This window comes from Seriola dumerili, unplaced genomic scaffold (assembly GCF_002260705.1).
Source record: "Seriola dumerili isolate Sdu_G_001 unplaced genomic scaffold, Sdu_1.0 BDQW01001125.1, whole genome shotgun sequence".
NCBI classification, from domain to species: Eukaryota; Metazoa; Chordata; class Actinopteri; order Carangiformes; family Carangidae; genus Seriola; species Seriola dumerili.
Window position 1 is genome coordinate 628,614 of NW_019175380.1, and position 22,757 is coordinate 651,370.

Consider the following 22,757-nt stretch of genomic DNA (forward strand, 5'->3'; position numbering starts at 1 on the left):
GCTGCCTGCAGACCGGACAGCAGCGGCGGCAATCAGCAGGAAAATCACGTCCCTGCTCTGGATTTAACTCAGTGTGAATGACCGAGACTTCACCGTGACTTCAACTGCACCGATCCGAGCCGAACCGAACCGACAGACATGCTCTCCCCGGGACTCTCCGTGTCTCTGCTGGCCGTGTCCTGCGCGCTGTGGCCGGCTGCGGTCCGGGCGGCGTCCTGCGAGCCGGTGCGGATCCCGCTGTGCCGGTCCATGCCGTGGAACATGACCAAGATGCCGAACCACCTCCACCACAGCACGCAGGACAACGCGGTGCTGGCCATCGAGCAGTTTGAAGGGCTGCTGGGTGAGTGGCTCCCGGTCCGTGCACTAATTAACCTCTTAATTAATCCTTAAATGGATCTAAAGGCTAATTAACTCACAAACTGATTCATTTCTCCTCTTTATTTTGTTGTTATTTTTTCTGAAGTTCATAGTTTATACTTTTCAAAGTTCTTTTACAATTTAAAGTCAAAACGTATAAATTAAATTAAATTAAATATCAAGGAGCATATTTTGCTACTTTTGGACATGAGATCAAGTAAATGATGATACAATTAATTGAAAAACTGCAAATTATTAGATGATAAAACTCATCATTAGTTGCACTATGAGCTAATTAAAGCCTCATCAGCTGACTGATAATGGCAATGATATTTAGGCTACACTCCAAAGTAAAGGTTACTAATTAATTACTTAATTAATTTTAATTAATTTAATTGGCTCCTGTAAGACTCACTGAGGCAGCTCCAGAAACATCATTAATAACATAAATTACTTCAATTGGAGCAATGAATAAATCAATAGAAAATTAATCAGCAACTTTTTTCTTGCAAAATTTCCAAACATTTTATAAATTGCTTCATATTTGAGGCTTTGCTGCTTTTCACTGTTTCATATAATTAAAAACTGAATATTTAGCAGTTGTAAAACTTCTTGGGCTTTGGGGAAACTGATTTCACATCAAAATAATCAGCAGATGAATCCATGATGAAGGTGATCATTAACTTTAATTAGTGTTTTCTTTTTAGAGTTAAAGAGGAAGAAAGTGAGAGAAATAAAAGGAAAGTGAGATCGAAAGAGCTTTAAATAAAGTTCAGTTATAATATGAGAGAAAATGTCTCAGAACAGATTAAAGCTTCAGTTCGCCCTAATTGCAAAAACTAATTATCTTCAATCCCTCTAGAGGTGTCTTTCCTGCCTCCACCCAAATATAATGGAGGTGAATGGTGCAGCATGTGTTGTTACTCTGAATAATCAACAGTTCCAGTGATCCTCTGTGGATTATCCAGAGTAACGAGGACAGAACAAGATGCTGTTATTTCATATTTTAAAGACTAATTCCACTTCTGTGAGGGAAACTGATCTCCGTGGGTTTGATCTTGTAAATATTTCCTCTGTCTTTCATCCACTTGGATTGAAACCTGATGAATTCAAGTGTTTCTTCTCTGTCTCTGTGTTTCTGTTGACACAGTCGGCCAATAGAAAGAGTGATGCACTGTGTCTGGAAAATGGAGACATTCGTATTTTAGTGATGAGCCATCACTTTTGCCCAATATTTATTCATCACCCACATATGAACTGTGACTTCATCCTTGTTCGGGCCAGTTTAACTGAAGAGGAATCTGATGTGACCGCGCTTTAAAGTTGCTCTGTGTTTTTTGTTTTTTTTTACGAGTGGGTCTCTGGTTTATTTCTATCTCACTCATGACACGATGGCTTCACATTCCTGCCACCAGCTTTCATGCTATTCCATCAACATGCAAATTTTTGATGCACCAACAAATTCAGAGAAGAAGAGGAAGAAGAAGAAGAAGAAGAAGAAGAAGGAGACTCACAAACATTGATGGAAACACTATAAGATTTTAAATATTTCCAACTTGGCTCTGCAGAGGTTTTATGAGGGAGCAAATGTGTTCATGTTTTTTAAGAACCAGTGTGATTTGGTGAAAACCACTGAATGTAAACATGACTCAGTTTATAAGAAACCTCCACAGGGCACCTTTAAATCTGCCCGACCTCTCACCACACCCATCACCCCAGCTGTGCGTGGTCAGGTGTGGTCAGTCAGTCAGTGCTTCTGACACCAGCCTCATTAGCTCATGTGTGTGCACAATTCTGACAACGTTAAACCAGAGAAGACAATAAAACACAGCTGTTGTACCTGGTGTTAAGAGTTACTCTTAAAATTAAAATCTTCCAAACTTCCAATCTGTGAGCACCACAAACTTTACACCAGGTTTTGATACAGACATCTCAGACTTTATTTTTTGTGTCTTGGGTGACCTGAGTCTCGACCTGCCACGGCTCTACAGGAGCGAACCAGTGGTGTGTTGGTGTTTTGGTGGGTGGGTTCGCTGCAGCTTCAATGGACCTTTTATTTTTGCTACAGAAGCTTATTTAATACTTAATTGGCAAAAAAAAAATGTACTCAGGCTGTTTGGCTTCCACTTCTGTACATGAAGGACTGTAACATGTGCACTGAAAGGTATCTGTAGCTGTGTTTTGGTAAGTATATGGGCAGGTATATACCATCCACCTGCATGTACACACCTATACCTCTGAATTAAGCTGCTGGATCTGGTCTGAACTGTTCTGACTGAGCATCAGTTGACTCAGTGATCATGGAAACATTTCTGTGGGAACTATCTTTCCAATTAAGTTTATTCAAAAAGGAAAAACAATGTCTCCTATAGCATCAGACAGGGACGAAGCAGCTGTACGTTAAAGAGTTGGTCAGAGTTACAGCCCATTGGTTTTTGGTTGGACTGCAGCCCTGGTCCAATGACAAGATGGTTCTGTGCGGCTGCTTGAGAAACCCAAACCTTTGGGTCACTCAGGCGTTTATGAAATTAGAGCTGAAAATACAAACTCCTGGTTGAAACTGTCTCTGAGCACAAACTCAAAGGTAACCGGAGGAACTACAGACTAATGAACCTCGTCCAGACAAAACAAGAAATCCAGCTCTGACCAGAATGACTAATTCTGTCCACAGATATTAATGGTCTCATTTACCTAATTAACTAGCCGGCTGACCGTAAAGGTTCATGACTTGACTGGGTTTGAATACCAAGAATTGAGATCTTGGCATTTCCCAGGAATTCTTGCCAAAATCTGTTGGAGTTTCCCAGGAAAAATAACTGTGGTGTCCCTGGATCTTTAATGTGGCTGGAATACTGAAGAATACTGGAAATCAAATCTACCCAATTTGGGAAATTATATTATCAATGCAGTACTGGGTTATCCTTACTGGTACCATGAAAACCAACAGAGAAAACCACCTTTTGACCAGTGTCATCCTGTTTTTTCATTACTGTTGGGTTATTTACCCAAACTAGAACTAGAAGAACTGATATGGTTTCAAACAGTTGTAATCTACACTAACTCTTTTCAAACGTGTATGTCTCTGATTGTTAAAAATATATATTAGGGCTGCAACTAACGATTAGCATCAGAAAAAAACTACTGTAATGTTAAAGACAAGTAAAAGTACCAAAAATCTCACATTTGAGAAGCTGAAACCATCAAATATTTGGCATTTTTGCCTTAAAATGACCAAAAGGGTCAATTATTAGAATAACATTGTTTAGTTTCCTGTCGATCGACTGTTACAGCTCTAATGTGAATTTGAGTTTTGGACTGTTTGGATGAAGAGGTCACCAGGAAAACAATCAGGCTAACCGCTAATTAAAAGTAGAAAATGCTCCAAAATGTAATGGGTTCTTCCCCGGTCCATGTCCCATCCCTCCACCAAGTTCAGTGCAAATCAGCTCAGTGCTTTTTGAATAATCCTTCTGACAAACAAACAGACACGGGTGAAAAAATAACCACTTTGGTGGAGGTAATAAGCGTCAGTTACAGCCCTAAACTTGTGATGAAACTTAAGCTTGATGTGTCAAACACTAGGTCAAAATAACCACATTTCAGTTTGGATAAATACTGAATCTGTGTTTTTATAATTAATTATCTTCCATTTTTGAAATCAGTCTTAATTTATAGCAACAAATCTCCGGTTACCAGGAAAATACTGGAAGTAATACTTTTAAAACAACAGGAAAACCTTCAACCCTGAGCAGCGCTAACAGCATCACATTTCTTCATACCTTCATCATCTCTTGCCATGACTGGTCCTCTTCTTCTTCCTCCTCCTCCTCCTCCTCCTCCTCCTCCATCAGGTCTTGTTCAAATTAAAAGATCAAAAAGAAACTGAATCATTCCTGATGTAGATTTTCTTCACAACCTTCATACCGACAGATGAATCATTTAAAAGTTTTCCATCACTTTTGTTTCTGACTTATATTTTTAAATATTCAAGGTGTGGTCTTCTGGACTCACAACAGTTTTACAAAGCGACAAACTTGGGTGTGTTCATGCAGGTTTCCTCTTCCAAGTCAGTGATTTAAAGTCTCCCTTCAGACCTGAAACAGCTGATGTTGTTCTGGCAGCACAACTGTTGGAAAGGAGGATGTGATCAGAGCTGATAGAAGTGATGGATGAAACTCACCAAATAAGACAAAAGCTGGAAAGAAAAAAAGAAATTTCCTTTAATCAACCGTGACACTGAACTGTTTCCTCAGTTTGGTTTATTTGGCTGTAAATCCTGAACAGGACTCGACTGAGAACATCGACTTGGAACTGGAAGAAAGGTTTTGGGATTTTGGGAGGTTACAGCGTGTTTATAGCTCAAGACTCTGAAGAGTCTGCAGTGCGGCCAGCAGCTAAGTGAGGCTGTAAATTCCAACAGCAGCATGCTGAGGGAACATGCTAACATGCTGATGTTTAGTAGGTATAATGTTTATCACATTCACCATCATGATTTAGCGTGTTAGCATGCTAACCTTTGCTAATTAGCACCAAAATCCGAGCACAGATGAGGCTGATGGGAATGTCATTAACTGTGCATGTGGCTGGTCACAAACGAAAATATTCAGCAAACGTACATTTTGACCTGCTGGTGGCGCTAAAGGAAAAGTCAAGAGTAAACCAAAGCCAATAGGATTCATCCTCTGGGAACCATGAATGTCTGTAAAAACGATCATAACAGTCCATCCAATAGTCTTTATGATATTTCAGTCTGGACCAAAGTGGTGGACTGACCAAAGAGCACTGTTAGCATGACCGCCAGATCTCAGAGGGTAAATCGTGAGTTTAACAGGTTGAGGTGGGAATTCAGTAAATATTACAGTTGCGGGTGTTTTCTTGTTCTCTCTGTTCTGTTCTGTTGAGCTGAGGTGGTTTTACTGTTTGACTGTTCATTATGATGGAGGACCAGTCTGTCCAGCTGCGCCGCTGCCAAACCTTCATTTTATGGTTTTACTTGAGTCCAGAAGGCAATAAAATAAACTCACATTGATGGAGTTGATCATTAAACACAAACTGGCCTCGATGTTAAAAGTTCACCCAAATTATAAAAAAGCATATTTTCTCCCTCCCTCTGCTGGTATCTGACCATGCAGATAGTTTTGGTTTAATTGTCAATATTTTGAGAATTACGTGTCTGAGATTTCTGCCTCCACCCGACCTGTGAATGGAATTTAGTTTGTGGATTATATGCGAAAGGTTAAGTAAAACGATTCCAGTTATGTTTCTATATTTGACACAGTGACTGGTAGGCTAACCCTGTTACTGGAACTACGTGGTGTTCAGCTCTGTTCTGTGTGTTTTCTCTCTAAGCCTGAAGTGTTTCTTCTCTGCATACCTCCTGATACCGAATATCACAACCTCTGTGTGTTTTTGATAAGTTTAGCTAATAATGCTGCTCTGAAAACCTGCACGTTCTGTACATACATTATCTCGATTTGTAAACTGAATATACAGTGTACAGACTGTCTACAGTTTTTCTTTCTTTATCGTGATGTCTCTCGCTGTAGAAAGCAAATATTGCACAGTTCCTTTTATTCAACAGTTGTTCTTAGCTGATTTTAGTCTGAGAAGTCCATCTGTTTTCATGCTCCAACAGTGTCATTATTCACTACATTAATGCTACTTTTTAATGAGGATACACAGCTGATTCAGCTGGTTTGCGGTTTGACAGTAAAAGGCTCAGGATCCAAATTGCTTGGCTGGTGGTCAAACAACGTGTTAAAAAACCCTTCACCAGCACCTCTGTGACATCACAGTTGGTTCAGCCACAATCGACAAGTTTTGTAACTTTCTGAAACGGACAGTTGAACAATCATGGCAGCTGTTGTGGAGATTTAGAACAAACTTTAGACATGGACGTCACATCGTACACATACTGAGGCCTTAAAAATGGAAGTGAATAAAAAATACTTTACATTCTGGTCTTTTTTGATTTTTGAATTTATGAAGATATTTAAATTTTAGCTGCTATATTCACCTTTGAAATGCAACGTTAGCTGGTTAGCTAGGTCAGGACTTCTTTTCTGGATGTTAGTCTTCAGTGTTTTGTGCCATTTGGAGTTGGACTGAGATTTGTGGTTAAAAACCCATTTAAAAAAAATCTTTAACTGTAAAGCGGAATCAAATTTAAAGGTAGGTGGATAACCTGATTAGCTGCCATGATATTTCATGATGTGTACTCTGTACTTTAGGTACTGGCTGAGGTCGGAGGAGCGGAGGGAGAAAGTGGAGAGGCAATAAGGCTTTAACCAGAAAAATGTCCTAATGAAAGATCTGCAGGCCAAAAAAAGAGGAGGCAGTTTCAGGTCACAAGTTCATAATATTTCTGTGACTTCACTGTGAAGCTGTGCAGCCAAACCTCAGTCATCCCCTGCAATAAAAACGCTGATCCGTCCTCTATACCCGGTGTTGAACTCTTTCTGGTGCAGTGCTGTGCAAGGGAGGACTCTGAACGCACCGTCTCTGCACTGATGTAAGAGAAGCAGTGTTGGAAAAAGCACTCAGGTCTTTTGCTTGAGTAAAAATAGAAATACTCTGCGTCAAAATTAACAAATTGTTTATACTTTTTTTTGTGTCAAGTTATTGAATTCACAACAAAAACCTCAGGTCGAGTTATTCTGCAAGGCTGCAACTAACAGTTATTTTCATTATCAATACATCTGACAGCAAATATTCACACTGGTGAAGCTGGAACCAGAGAAGTTTTGGCATTTAAAAACATGTGGCTGATGTACCTTTTTAGCTTTTTATGAAAGAACCAGATATTTTCTAACACAGTTGCTCATCTCTTGTGCTGACAATTTAACTGGGAAAGTTTTATGTGCATCCAAACCGCAGACGAGTTCCAACTGTCATGTAACACTGTCTATGAGGAAGATTAATGGGGATTTTTTTCTGTCCAAAATAGCTTCTTCCTTTTTACAACTCTTATGACATGCTCCAGTTAGTGGTGCATCATGGTAGTTGACAGGGCGTTTCTACCAATGCCAAATCTCAAATGTTATTCAACCGCTGCCATGGGAAACATCCGCCCAGATGTCTGAAACACAGTGTTTCCCCAGATTTGTCCAAGAGTGGTTTTAAAAGGAAAAACATGCACAATACTGTAGCTGAGGTATCATTATAGTTTATTTTCCTTGCACAAAAAGTTCAGTTGAACTTTAAAAGTATTTTAAAGCCACTTCAGGTGACTCGACTCAAACTGTACCAAAGGTAATAACAGAAACACACACACCTGTCTGTGCTCAGGTACTGGCTGCAGTCCGGATTTGCTCTTCTTCCTGTGTGCCATGTACGCCCCCATCTGCACCATCGACTTCCAGCACGAGCCCATCAAACCCTGCAAGGCGGTGTGCGAGCGGGCGAAGTACGGCTGCGAGCCGGTGATGAAGCGTTACAACCACAGCTGGCCCGACAGCCTGGCCTGCAACGAGCTGCCGCTGTACGACCGCGGCGTCTGCATCTCGCCTGAGGCCATCGTCAAGGCAGAGGGACCAGGTATCACTGTTTTATCGTTGATGTTATCATCATTACACTGCATGTAAGAGTGCTGTGCTTGTACCGAGGCAGCTGGTGATTGGTTGGTTTCCTGCAAGATTAAAGACTTTAGAGAAAATTGCATGAGATTTGACAAAAACATGTTGACTGCTTTGTACAAAATCTGTTTTCTTGTATATAATTATTTATTTGATATATTAGGATTGTGATATCTGTAACAGTATTTTTACTGTTTTAGACAGCGATGAGAACAATCTACACAAAACTCCCTTAGTAAAAATACAATGTTCTTGAAATGAAATATGGACAGAAATCTCAAGTTATGGAAAGTTGACAACACAGAACCTCTCAGTTATTATCAGTCTTTTAATATCAGCGACTTCTTTAATGGTACAAAGTCTTAACAGTCGTAATACGGAGGTGACTTCTGAATAAAGACCATCAGGAAGCAGTTAGTCCCTGCTTAGCTGAACCTTATCAGTGTTTTCTATCATGTTTCTACTCTCAGCAGTTTGTTTCTGCTCGCTCTCGAACAGATAGCGTGAGTCATTTCCCCTCCGACTTCACTCCCACTGACTTTCTCAAAGAGCTCTTTGATACAGGCGGCCCACTCGTTTTACACTCAATAAAACCCTCACTGTCCTCTGCTTCTTTAAACAGGCCATGGACCAGCGAGTCCTGAAAAAATCTCAATCCCCTCGACTTCCATAACGGTACACCCACGTATCTCCTAGCCGCCCTGGCTCGGCTCGGCTCAGCAGGGCTTTGGGATTTTCCCTCGGTGTGAGTTGTTGATTTGCTGAGGTTCAGTCAGGGTGGATCGTTTAAGTCGTTCCAGTGATTTTCAGCAGGACTCCTGTCTGAATGTTGCTTTAAGAAGTTTGTCTCCTGTTGGAACAGAAATCTGAAGCAGCCACAGTTTGTCTCCGTTTGTTGCTCACTAAGTTTACTGCATGTCACACTGTGCAGGACGGATCTAATAAAATCTAATAAAAAATGACTGATATCAGTTTGAGGGACGTCACACTCTGCAGTGGATTCCTGGTGAAACATGGGTCTACAGTGTAAATAGAAAAACAAAACATATGACAGCAGAGACACATCATCAGCTGAGGTCATCCTCTAATGCTTTGAAAATGCAGCAAAACAACTGGACAGGTTCTCAGAGAGCAAAGACTTCAGCCAAAGACAATGTCAAACAAAACACACCAGAGTCCAGAGAAACAAAAATCTAATTCAGAGTAAATCGTTCAGATCTGCCCCAAAATTTAACGAGTTCTTCCGTGTCCCAGGCCCCAGCTCTCCTCCAAGCTCGGTGCAAATCAGTTAACTACTTTTTAGCGTAATCCTGCTGCCAAACACACAAACAAACCAATTCACTCATGAGTGAAAACAGAACCTCTGTGATGGAGGTAATAAAGAGGTTTTGGCCACTTCTAGACATTGAAAAACTACGAGAGGAGGAGGAGGAGGAGGAGGAGGAGGAGGACCAGGTTGTAGCTACAGAAAAATGTGAGTAAAAAACAGCAATTAAAGAATTGGCCGATGTATTCTGCATCATTTCATCTCATATTCTGATTGGTTGGTTTGTCATCGTCAGACGTGTCACAGTCAAACCCTCGTTTTGATCAGATCTGGTGCTTTTGACGTGTCGTCAAGAAAGAAACTGGAACTCAAAAGTCATAATATCGTTCTGAGCGGCCACTTGAAGCTGGGATGAAAAGTCAGCTGTCAGTGGGAGAGGGGAGACGACGCTCGTAGTGTTTGACCTCAGTTGTTCTCATGAATAATAACAGATATGATAATAACTTCCTCAACTCCACACGGCCGACCCATCACCAGGACCAGGCTCTGGACCGGCTCCTTGTTGAAGTTCCAGTTTTTTCTTCCATTGTCTTCCACGACCAGAAAAACCCGTATGAACTGAAGAAACAAGATGATATGTTTTCCCTGTGTTCTGACACTGACCGGCGTCTCTCTCTCTCTCTGTGTGTCTCTGTAGATCCGTACTACCAGGACCCAGCCAGGTGTAATCCAGGTGAGGCTGACCTTTGACTTTCTCTTTCTTTCCCCAGAAGCTACAGCCTGACGTGTCCGCTGGTTGATGCGATATCAGGTGGATTTTGGTGAACCATGTTTTTCTCACCAGCATGCTAAACACTGTGTTTCACCCTCTGACAGAATCCAGTCCAGACTTCCCAATGGATTCCAACAACTTCCACTGCAGAGGACCCAACGGAGGTAACCTGTCTTTCTACCTGTCTGTACCTCCGACGGTTTATCCCAACATTCATTTCATATCGAAAGATCTCATAATTAAAAGCTTCTGACTTATAAATAACGTTCACCTCAACATCCAGGTCATTATTACACCAGGGAAGCTCAGACACATCCGACTGATTACTGCCAAAAAACTGAATTATTACAAAAGTGCCTGAAAACCAAACAAACTCTGGATGCGTCACATCAGGTAATAACTGTCGTTCAATGTGATTAAACCTAAACTTAATGGACACGGTGTTATATTGTCAGAATATTAACATTCACACAACCAGCTGTTATTATACAACCATCTGGAATACATGAACGCTCACGAGTACCATCCATCCCATACGACGAGAACGTGGCGTTAAGGTACATGAGCCAGCGTGCAATGCATTCTGGGATACTGGGGAAAATCAATCCAATCCAAAATCACTCCCTCAATCACTCGTTAACTATTCTCCACATAATAAACAGCAGAACTTCAGAATCATCGTCATTTTGCAAATTTGACAGCGATAAAACAGCATCGCCTTTTCAGATGTCAGCCCATCGTTCAAGGTTATTAAAAACAGTAGATTTCTGGATACACTGCGACACACCACCGACAGTCACACAGCCATCCTGAGCTGAGGCGATCGTCATCGTTGTAGGAAACTTTCCAACTCTTTCCTTTCGTCACAAGGGACATATGAGGTGAAGACAGCATGACAAATTCAGTCCAGAAATGTGGACTTTTATGGAGGTGGGGCCTGAACACAATGTCTGTGTGTGTGTGTGTGTGTGTGTGTGTGTGTGTGTGTGTGTGTGTGTGTGTGCAGATCGCTGTAAATGTAAGCCGGTCCGAATGATTTTGAAAACCTACGAGAGGAACAACTACAACTACGGTGAGTCGTCTTGGACTGTGTCCGATTTTTATGAAATTTGTGTTTTATTCTGACATAATTATCTATAGTAGTACCTTATCATTAATATATAAGTTATCTGTATGTGAGATAATATAATAATATTGTCGGATCTAAGCAACCAAATCCTTCCCTGTCATGGTGAAGTGTTTCCATTCCTGTGGATCACACTTAGAATCACCAGTAAATCTGCAGCTCTCAGCAGCGTTCAGGTTGCTTTCATGTTTTAGATTGCATTCATTTCTGTTGTAATATATAAGAGAAGCACATACATATGATTCTGAGAAGAAGGGCTGCAATTTATGATGCAAATTGCATCATAAAAATTGTAAGTCTGTGTTTATTTTTCGGTACATTTCCAAACTAGACGTTGAAAGTTTTAAGTGGGAATCCGGACTCGGCATCACGTCTGACAGCCAAACACACACTGAGCGCTACATGTGAGAAATCCACATCACCTCATAACTACTCAGCAAGTCTGAATACTTTTTACTCCCCCTGTTTCAAGCCTTAACTGTACAGCTCAAGGACTCTGTTAAAAGGTCTTTACAGAATCACTGAACTCTTCAGCGGATTCTCTCTCTCTGGCCTGTTTTTCTCCGTGTAGTGGGAAAGATTTCGGTGCAGAGGCTGTTAGGTTACTTAGATTAAATTAGACACACAAAAGCTAAAAGACCAGAAAGGCTTTTCCAGATGATTGCAGCGCACAGGCATGATTTGGCAAATCCAGCAGAGATTTCCATGTGGACTTCTGGGCCTCACTAATGCCTTTGGCCACAGAATCCATTCGGGGAAGATTTTTAGATTTTTTCCAGCCGTCATTAAAAACAAGAGCTCACGTTAAAAATATTCAGATATAATTAAAACAGAGTAGTTTAGTGAAGCATGGTGGCATGTCAGAGTGCACGTCAAGGTGGTCTTTATAATCTGCCTGCTGGAACTCGCTTCTTAACACTGCTGCTGATATTACCTACGACTCTGACCTGCTGCACCACACAACTCTGCAGCCTCCACCTCTTTCTTAGCGCTGGAGTATTTCTGTTCTGGTGCATTATGTATATTATTTGTTTTGTTAACTCCCAATTAATGTTCACCTAGACAGGTATATTCATATTATTTTATGCTGTTGGAGCCAAGGTAGCATGACAGAAAACAGGTTTAACCAGTTTCAAAGCAACTGCTCCCAGAAATTTAAAACACAAAAGGTTTATAACATATAAATTTCTAGTTTTACTGTAAAATACTGTAAAAGTCCAATGAAATATGTCTTAATTGTGAAAATTTCCACCGCTCTGTTTGGATGTTCTCTCCATCAAAGCAGCGCCACAGAAGGAACAGGGAAATGTCTCCGCAGGTCTTTGCGAAAAACCTTTGGTTCAACAAGTTTGTTGACATAGTTACTACTCACAGGGCTAGCTGGTAAACTGCTGTAGCTTGCAAGCTAACCATTAATATGCTAGCCAGCTGGGCTAGCGCTCAATAACTCTCTGAGCTACTTTGTATTTTCTCCGTCACGAAATGTTTACTGCCCTCCGCTGGTATTTTACTCTGGGAATTTTGACAATAAGTTCACAAAGTACATTTAAAACAATCTGCAAACCATTCCAGGTTCAATGAAAGTGGATGGTGCATCGTGGCTAATAACAGCAGCTACGATAGCTTCCTCCATTTTGATCTCTCTGACTCTGCATTCCTGCAAATGTCAGCCCCGTCAAGACAGTTTGCTGTTGGTCAGTGACACAAATTTGCATAATTTTTACTGTGAAATTGAAGTGGGTGCAAAAAATGTGTGCTGATTTTGGTGATATTTCTTTTGTGGCGGCCATTTTTAAATACTGTTGCGACCGGGCCTTCACACAGTGTCTGTCTTTAGAACCAGTCGTCTGGACAAAATGTCATCAAGGAATTTGGCAGCACCAAAACTACAAGTCTGTCCAATGGACAAACACAGGTTTTAAATAGGCTGCATGAGAACTACACCGCAGGGAAGTCGGTCTTGTTCTTAATTATTGATTCATTTATTTGCCCCACCCACTGAAACTCCATATGCTCGCAGTGAAACTGGAGAAAACTGATCAGTTGTCATAGGAGAACAGCTGGTGTCCATGCTTGTTGGATTCTTCTGGCCATTTTTGCGGCCCTGGCAAAGGAAGATGACGCCCCCTCTCTACTTAATCTCGCCGACAAACCTCTGGTTCGTCAACTGTTTTTCCAACTGGGGAACAACCATTAGTGAGCACTCTGAATTGCTAAAAAATCTGGGATGCAGGCAGCGATTCAGAAGACACTATCTAAGCCCAGGGAAAGTCAAATAATGATTTAAGCTTTTATTCTTTTCAACCCCCTTATCCAATGTGTCCCTGTACGCCGACGACTCTCTCTTTCAGTGATCAGGGCGAGGGTGCGGGAGGTGAGGAATCGCGGCCTGGAGCCCACGGCGGTGGTGGACGTGAAGGAGGTGCTCAAGTCTTCCCTGGTCAACATTCCCAAGGAGACGCAGACGCTCTACTACTCGTCCTCCTGCCTGTGTCCTCCTCTGACTCCGGGGGATGAGTACCTCATCATGGGCTACGAGAACGAGGAGACGTCCCGGTACGAGCAGCTAAAAACAAGTCCAACTAGTTGATAAGACCTTTAAACTCCAATTAGATTCAGGCTCTTCGGGGTAAAGCATCTGTCCAATTGGTGGTTTTCAAATTAGCTTCAGTGCGTTGTCTGACTTGTAAATGTTTATCTCAAACATCAGCTTCTGATTCGGCTGTTTGTCTCTTCTTTGTACAACTTATAAAAACCCTGAAGGTTTTCTTTTTCTCCTCACTCTGTAATGTGCTACTGTGATTCATTTCTGTGCCTCCATAATAATATATGTTCCTTGTTGTGTAGCACAGCTGCTCATTTTCCTTGAAGCTAAATAAGACTAATCTTATAAAATGTCTCCTTTATAAAACGCTGCTCACTCTGGTTTTGTGGTTGTAGGTTGCTTCTGATTGACGGCTCCATTGCTCAGAGGTGGAAGGACAAAATGGGCAGGAAGGTCAAGGTGTGATTCACATCCAGCTGCACACAAACAGACAACACATTTATTTTCTATGTACACACATCAGCAGTTGTACAGGTGGAGGCTTTTTTTAAGTCAATACTGATTTGTACTGAACTGTTGTTACACACATCGTAATGTGGCGTCCTTCCACTGACTTCAGTTTCACTTCCTGTCTGTCTTTCTGTCCAGAGATGGGATCAGATCCTGCAGGGGAAAGGCCAAGGGAATCAGCGCCGGAATCGCCACTGAGATCTGACTGTGTGTGTGTGTGTGTGTGTGTGTGTGTGTGTGTGTGTGTGTGTGTGTGTGCACGTGTGTGTGTGTGTGTGTGTGTGTGTGCACGTGTGTGTGTTTGTGTGTGTGTGTGTGTAGATATTGCACTATCACAGGCTGTTGTAGCTGAATGTAGTTCATCTCTTCATCTGTCAGACTGCTGGAGTCTGATTTTTGTCATTTATTTTCTTTGCACAAACATTATTTAGTGTGCGTTTAGAGTGTGTGTTTGTCAGTGTGTGTGTGTTTGTATGTGTGTGAAGTGTTTGTGAATGTGTGTGTGTGTGTGTTCGTGCGTGCATGTGTGTGCGCATGTGTGTGTGTACACCTAAAGCACTCAATAAAGACGTATGTTTGTAAGCTGTAGTACTAAACCTACGCACAGCCCTACAGTCTGTACATGACACTTTTTTGGAACAAATTTCTTTTCAGCGGCGGCCATGTTGGCTCCACAGCTCCTCTCCATGGTCACAGTCTTTAATAATAATCCTGGATGTTGGCCATGTCACCATGGTGATGGGATGGAGGACATTTAAATGATGCGAAAGCCATTTGGACTTCGACATTTGGACTATGATCGGTCTGTAGCCACGACCGGAACTTTACTGAACTCTGCAGAAAGGAAGGAAAGAAGATTATTCACGCTGTGTTCAGGCAGCAGCAGAGAGTTCACTGGATTACTGGACGGGCCAGAGCGTCTGTTTGAAGAGACTGTTAACATTTCTCAATCATAGAGCTACAAAGAGACACATAAAGACGATAAAGAGACACAAAAAATACTATAGATACTGCAATACTACTACAAAGAGACTCAAAAGTACATTAAAGAGACACAAAACGACTGCAAAGATGCATTAAATGACCACAAAAAGGCACCAAACAGCCACATAGACTCACAAACCGACTACAAACCATATAGAAATGACTACCAAGATACACAAAACTACCACGAAGACTCATAAAATGACCACAAACAGCTAAAAATCAGATAGAAATAAAATAATAAATAAATAAAACTACCACAGAAAAACAGCAGCAGCTCATCTGGTCTCAATAGGTCACGACAACAGGAAACAACAAACTGTCTTTATTTCTTGTTTAGGTAAATGTGAACGAGAGGAGTTTGGAGTGTGACCCTGGAATAATGATCACAGTGTTTGACCATGATCAGTTATTACTTTGATTAATGTTAAAAAAAACAAGAATCAAACAAACTCATGACTTGGAAACTGTAAATTCATGAGACGGAAAAAATCAAATCTGAGGTGGAATATGATCAATAACAAAAATTTACATTTTAAAGCCTTTTAATATTTTTATAACTATAATTTAAATTTAGGTTGTTTTTTTTATGCATAACTTAAAATGGCACACTCCAGACTCCAGATTACTGTACTATGTGAACTGATCACTTTTAGAGCTGCAACCATTAATTGATCAGAGAACCGAGAGTAAAATAATTGGCAACTGTTTTTGTTAATCGATTGATCGTTTCTTCACATTTCGGTTGAAGAAAACAAACGATCTGATGAATATCACCTTTGGCTTCAGAAAAGTGTTCACACACGTCTCTGACAGTTCAGTGATTAATCAATAACTAACTATCAGGTTAATTGATAAAGGAAATAATCATTAGTTGCAGCTCTGCTCACTTCAATCAGCGTTAATCTTTTTTTTTTTTTTACTTTTTGACTTTGACTTTTGTCATGTGACGTACAGATGATCCGTGGGGAAGTGGAATTTAAAACCCGCTGCTTGTTGATTGATGTATTTCCTATTTCCTGTTCCTGTATTTATGAACATTCACTCTGTTTCCTATTCGCTTCTGCTGAAACCTGCAACACAGGCGACTTCAGGCCACAGAGGTCAGGGGTCACCTTCGTTCATCTTTGATTGTGCAGATTTGGACAAGTCCAACAGCAGAAATAGGACATGATTAAGTTATTTACTCCACCGTCATCACCACGACACTAGACCACAAAGTGTAGCGTCACTCTGATCAGTATGTCTATATTGATTGATTACCCGCATCATAACCGCACCATCGCGACCTTTGATGAGCGGAGGACGAATGTGACTGTACCTGAACACGAGGGGAAGTCTGGTTCTGTGTTTTGTTGGTGAAGGTGAAGACCAGCTGGTTTCTGAGATGCTCTGGCGTCCCTGTGAACCTGAGTCATCACATCACATGGCAGCCAGCTGGTCTTCACCCTCACGAACGCTCCGGGAACCGTCCATTAAACCCTGCCGTCAGGATCAACATTCATATTGCAGACAGGAAAGTTATTTAAAGGCCTTTTTCACAGCTGACGTGTCGTCATAGTGTCACTGAGCGTGCACAGTACCGGGACCCTGAGACTGAAGCAGCTAAATTGAATCCAGCCATCATTTGTTTTATTGTTTACACCTGCGGTTTACCGACATGTGACACGTCAACAAAGACTTATGGTCCTTCTTCATCGGACGAGCTGCAGACTGAGTCCCTGCTGTCTGAACACAGCCTCTGATTCACAGTACTCTCATTATCGCACCGTATCTCTGTTCATGTAAACACACTAACACTCAATACTACACTACTTTTACCAGTAAACTATACTAACACTCTGATATTGTGAACTCTGGACTTCACAGCAGTTTGAACCATTAAACATGAATTTTAGAAAACGTGGTTTGATGTTATTCTGTGAGTTTTTATTCCTCCGTCCATCACAGCGTCGTGGACACGATATCTCAGTAACACCTCGACAGAACTTCTTCAAATGTGGCACCAACATTCACTAGGACTGAAGGGTGAGCTGATTAGACTTTGGTGGCAAAGAGGGTCAAAGGTCAATGTCACAGTGACCTCTGGAAAACTGCCGTTTTGGCCTTAATATTTCAAGAACTCCTCAAGGGAATCCCTTCAGGTTTGGCACAAATGTCCACCGGGACTCAAGGACGAACTGATTAGATTTTGGTGGTTAAAGGTCAAAGGTCGAGGTCAGTGTGACCTCACAAAACACTTTTTAGCCATTCCTCACGACTTCACACAGCAATTATGACAAAATTTCACACTAATGGTTCATATTGTCTCTGACTCTGGATAAACAGGGAAATAACCTGGAACTAGTCTGAGTGGCGGAGGGATACGACCACGAAGAGGTGATTCTAGTTTGAGTGTGGTTCGATGACTGAAATAAGTCTGTGGTTAACACAAGCTCAATACATTTTCACGTTTTATTCTACGACATAAAAGATGTCAGTAAATACTCCGGTCCTGATTTCTTTAAGCTTTTACATCTGGTAAAAAAGGCCGGTTGCTAACGTGTCTAAATGAGACTACTACTACTATCGCTCAGTCCAGAACCACATTTGACCATGATGACACACAAGGTGAAAACAACACCAGCAACACTGCCATGGCTGGTAACAACAATAGTGTGTGTGGTGGACCCTGTTTCAATTTAGTGATTAAATAAATCTCCACTTAGGAAACACTGAGTATGAAAACTTGGTGCAAAACTTGAAAATGATGGAGGTGTGTGACGATCTTTACACTTTAACTGCTCTGAAACTCTTCTATAAGACTCAGACACAACCTGTGAAAATGTTTATACCCTGATTGATGTAAAAACAAATCTAAATATAGTCAGAACCAGACCAACGTAAAGAGTTGAACCTTCAGACCTTCAGCGATTTACCACTGATGGGAGTAAAGTTTGTTTAACAAAACTGAGCAGCAGCATGAAACACAGCCAGCGTGTAGGGTGTGTGTGTGTGTGTGTGTGTGTGCTAAGTATGTGTGTGTTAGTATGTTCAGTGTGTGTGTGTGTGTGTGTGTGTGTGTAGGCGTGCTTCCAGTAGTTCCTGGCTACTAATTTCCAGCAGTGTTTTCTCAGCTGCAGTTTCCATGAGAGAGAAGAGAAAATGTTTTCATGGATTTACTGCTATTACGCCTCCTGATCCTCCTCCGCTCTCCTCCTCTCTCCTCTCTCCTCTCCTGCACCCTGACTTCAGCTGACTGCCTGACTGAAAACACACCTGGTGTTGGTATAAGGTGTAGTTTGTTTCTTGAGCCTGAGTGGCTCTATTCATGTTCCTGAGTGCTGACACAGCAAACAAGTCTATTTTCATCCGGACTGACCTCGTCGAGCAGTTGAAGCTGCATTAAGTGAGTTTTCAACGCTAGAGGGCGGAAAGTGGAAAAAACACAAACTGCCACAAGTCTCGATGTGCTACATGAACTCATCGAGGTCTCAAGGCCAACACGTTAACAAGAAATTAGTAAAGAAGCAGCAGAGAAGCACCGTCATCCAACTGCAGTCCACTTTGTGTTCACCAGTATTCACTAGTGTTATATTCCCGGTTTGGTCGACTACACTCTGGTGTTTAAGCCCCGGTTTGAATCTATATTCACCAGGTCTGGGCCAGACTTCTGTGTTGGATTAGCTGTGGTTCGATGCCCTGCTTTGGTTCAATATTTGCTGGTGTTTGAGTCCTGTTTTCCAGTATTATCTAGTGTTTAGCCCTGGTTCAGTCCACTGTTATCTGGTGTTTAGCCCTGGTTCAGTCCACTGTTATCTGGTGTTTAGTCCTGGTTTGGTTTAATATTTGCTGGTGTTTAGCATATGTATCGTCAAACATTCACTGTGTGTCTTAGACGTGTCTTTATACAGTATATTCTCTGCTGTTTTAGCCTCAAATGCTCCAATAATTACTGGTGTTTTAACAACTTTTCTGTCTAATATTTACAGGTATTTTAGCCCTGGTTATATCCAGTTTTGCAATATGTTTGGTCCAGTATTTGCCAGTGTTTTAGCCCTGCTCTGGTCCAAAGTCTCTGGTGATTTAGCCCATTTGGTCTAATATTCACTGGTATTTTTCCATAAAGTTCTGAGTTCGTCATATTTTACTCCTTTGACAGTATCCACAGATATACATGTATCAGATTAGAAAACAGACGTGTTATTTATTCATCTCTGCTGCTGCTGTCACTCAGTGATGAAATGAAATGGTTAAAGAAATAGACAGGTTCTGAGTTGGGTTTTTTTTTTTTTTTGGTGCGTTAATCATTGTGATCATATGTCTTAAACCTTACATCTGTTATTCAGTGTAGAGCGTCACGGACACACATGGCCAAATCTCCAACAGTCCAAGAGAGAAAGTGATTTTTATCTGACATCATCATTCAAACACACACACACACACACACACACACACACACACACACACACACACACACACACAGGATTACCAGGTTGGTTCCCACAATACCTCAGCGAGTGTTTGCCCAAGTTGCTGCTCCATTTCACATCATGAAACAATAGAACGCACACACAGTAAGTGGTTCCAGTGGTTTATGGAGCAGTGCTGCGTCAATGCTGACCTCCAACTGCCCACAAAACAGACTGAGGGCGAGAAGGAGGGAGAGGTATACAGAAAAATCTCCTGCTTCAATAATACTCAGAGGTGGAAAGTACCTAAGGTCATTTAGTTAATTACAGTACCAGAATACATTTTTAGGTGGTGGTCTTTTACCTGAGTATTTCCAATCTGTGAGAGTTTCTACTTCTTACTCGACTACATTTGTCTGATGACTTTTATCCTCAAAACAAAAAACAAAGTCACATATTTGAGCTACATGGAGTTCAAACTGAAGCAGGGCCGGACTGGAACAAAAAAAATCTGCCCTGGCATTTTGGCCCAGACCGGCCCACCACAAGCAACCAACCTCAAATACTAAAGCTGTGTGATGAGTAAGAGGGAATCAAGGAATTAAAGGTCCCATCCAGTGTAAAGGTCTGTGTCCATGTGTAGTGTGATTATAGATCAGCTCTAGCTTCTATATTAATACTGTGAAAGTATCAAAGCCTCAGTCCACAGAGAAATGCACACAGCCTGTATTCAGAAACTGAGCCTTAAAACCAGCCGTCAGGACTTCTGGAACTTTGTGATGTCACAACAAAGCAGTCACCAAGCCCCGCCCACCTGGACCCACCATCCAAACCTTGCAGGATTTGGTTTCTCTGAGTGTTTTACCTGAAATCTGCTATATTTTTATTGGATCACTCAGAAAACAGTCAGCCAATCAGAAGAGAGGCTCAGAGCCTCCTCTCTTCCAGCGAGTCCTCACGGTCCCTCTGGACCACGTGGCCACCAGGTGAAGATGCAGAGCTGGTTGCAAACGGCCTCCACCAGGCGGCTAACTCTGGCCCAGTTTGCAGGGCCCGAGTTCAGTCCAAGAAGACAGCTGAAAGATAATCAGAGAGCAGTGTGTGTTAATATAGATCTGATATTCATTAGAGGAAACAGTGATATCTGAAGTGAATCTCACCTCTGGAGACAGGAGGTGTTCTTCCCCGTCGCTGCCTTGAACTGTCACCTGGGCGGCCTCTCCTGGTCTCTGGGAGGGAAGACAACTCGCTATTTCTACCCTAACATGCTGATGTTAATTGGTAAATACTTTCACCTGTGGAGGTGGTGACAGTGCTAGAGATGATCCATCACTTAATCACAGTTTAATATTTATAAATTCTGTTCTTAAAAGTGTTGCTACCATCACCTGTCAACAACGGCAGAAATGAAGTTGCAGGTAAGAAACTGAACCTGTGAATAGTGAAGACAGAGAATAATAAACTAACTCATCAGCAGTTAGTCTGTCGTTTCATCAGAGGAAGATGAACTGGGAGAGGTTTTCTACCATCATCATCATCACAGCACATTAGAGAACTAAGGATGTCCATGCAGTCTCCCTTCTCCACAACCAGATGAATGGAAACAAATGGGCTGCTCTGTACATGAGGTCCTCCTTCTGTTGGCACAGATCACTCAGTTTTCACAGTGTGGAAACCTTTCAAATGACAATAAAACACAAACACTTGAGTTAAGATGCGGTGGATCACAGTTAATCACAAATATCGATCAGCTGTCAGGATAGGTGCATGAATGTCTGCTTCAGTTGAGGACTGGTTTGAGTATTAAATGAACAATCTTCTATATGACAAATATTTGTCTACACATTTTGTAAACGTCACGTTATCTTAACTTGAACTATCACGACGTCTCGATGGACAATGTATTAACCAACATTAACGCTGCGCATTACACTAACGCAGATCACTTAAACTGGGTCACATGTGGAGAAACACAAACCAAACGTCGTTAGATTAACGTCGATTAAATTCACCTTTTTATTGGGCTTTGACTGAACACCTCCACGGGCTAACCCAGGTTGACACAGGTTATCAGCCCAGCGGGGCCAGGTACCGTTAGCATAGCAATCGCTAAGTTATCAGCTAACGCTAGCACTAGCTGGCTAGCTTGGTTAGCAAGGTGCATCTTCACCTGAACTGTGATATTAACAGGGATGCTAATTTTGGCTAGCAAAGAAATAGGCTTAAAACAAAATGTACTTACCGGAAAAAATTGAACCGCCGACTCCTCTGAGTGTCTTTGAGAACAACTGAACACTGAACAAGACATTTACCGGTAAACAACATGTTGGAGCTAACTTTGATGAACTGAAAACACAATGACAAGTCAAATGTCCGACACATCGCTCTGACGTCATATCCGGATTAACAGGCAGGTCCCTCTGTGTGTCAATGACGCGGTAGCCACGCCCTAAAGCCACTCTGCTTTAACGTCTATTTTCTTTTAAATAGGACCATAATTTAAAAAATGAACATCATGTTGTATTGAAGAAAACTTCAAACTAGAGATTCAGACCATAAACACATAACGAATCAAATTTGAAAATACGTGTTGAGTGGGAGTGCTGCTGCTGGGTGTCTGTACTCCGCACTGCTACTCGGTCTCCTGTTTCCTGGATCATTTTAAATCTGATAAATTCTTATTTTGAGCGGATTTGAGTTGTAGGGTTTCAATGGAGAACTGGAATATTAGGAAAGGTCGGACGGAATCTGTTCGGTCACCTAAGAGAAGTTAAGTGAATTTATATCCTGCAAAGATATCAGGTAAGAAAACATTTACTCTATTGTTTTGGTGACGTTGTTTGTGTTCATGTCGTTTATTTATTTCGGATTAAATAATGCTATAGACGGATAAACAAATGTAATTAAGTATGTATGTTTATACTGCGTCATTAATGTGTTAAAGTGAAAAGCTAACCGCGATTAGCAATGTAGAAGTAGCTAATTTTACTGTGTGTTGCTAGTGATGAGATGAGCTTCAGGTGTTTGATGTTTACTCAAACTTAACATTTGTTTAAGCTTTATTAAAGTAATGGTAAACAAAAAAAAAAAAAGATGAAATCATAATTTTTAAGGACTTAACAGTGAATCTTAGTGTCTCCTGTTATTTCTTCCCCCCAGATGCTCCAAGGATCCAGCTGATTACTGGCAGTTTGAAGGTGGATTTTTCTTCATCTGCTCCGTTGCACC

The 22,757-nt window shown here is 41.4% G+C and overlaps 1 protein-coding gene across 1 annotated transcript; it reads left to right on the forward strand.

Annotated features, from left to right (window-relative positions):
• On the forward strand, positions 1–14,428 carry frzb (frizzled-related protein). Its single transcript, XM_022767346.1, has 8 exons — positions 1–343; positions 7,648–7,896; positions 9,899–9,934; positions 10,078–10,137; positions 10,980–11,045; positions 13,451–13,655; positions 14,040–14,103; positions 14,293–14,428. The coding sequence occupies exons 1-8, from the start codon at positions 139–141 to the stop codon at positions 14,350–14,352; spliced, it is 945 nt and encodes a 314-aa protein (XP_022623067.1). The 5' UTR covers positions 1–138; the 3' UTR covers positions 14,353–14,428.
• Positions 14,429–22,757: the final 8,329 nt, after the last annotated feature.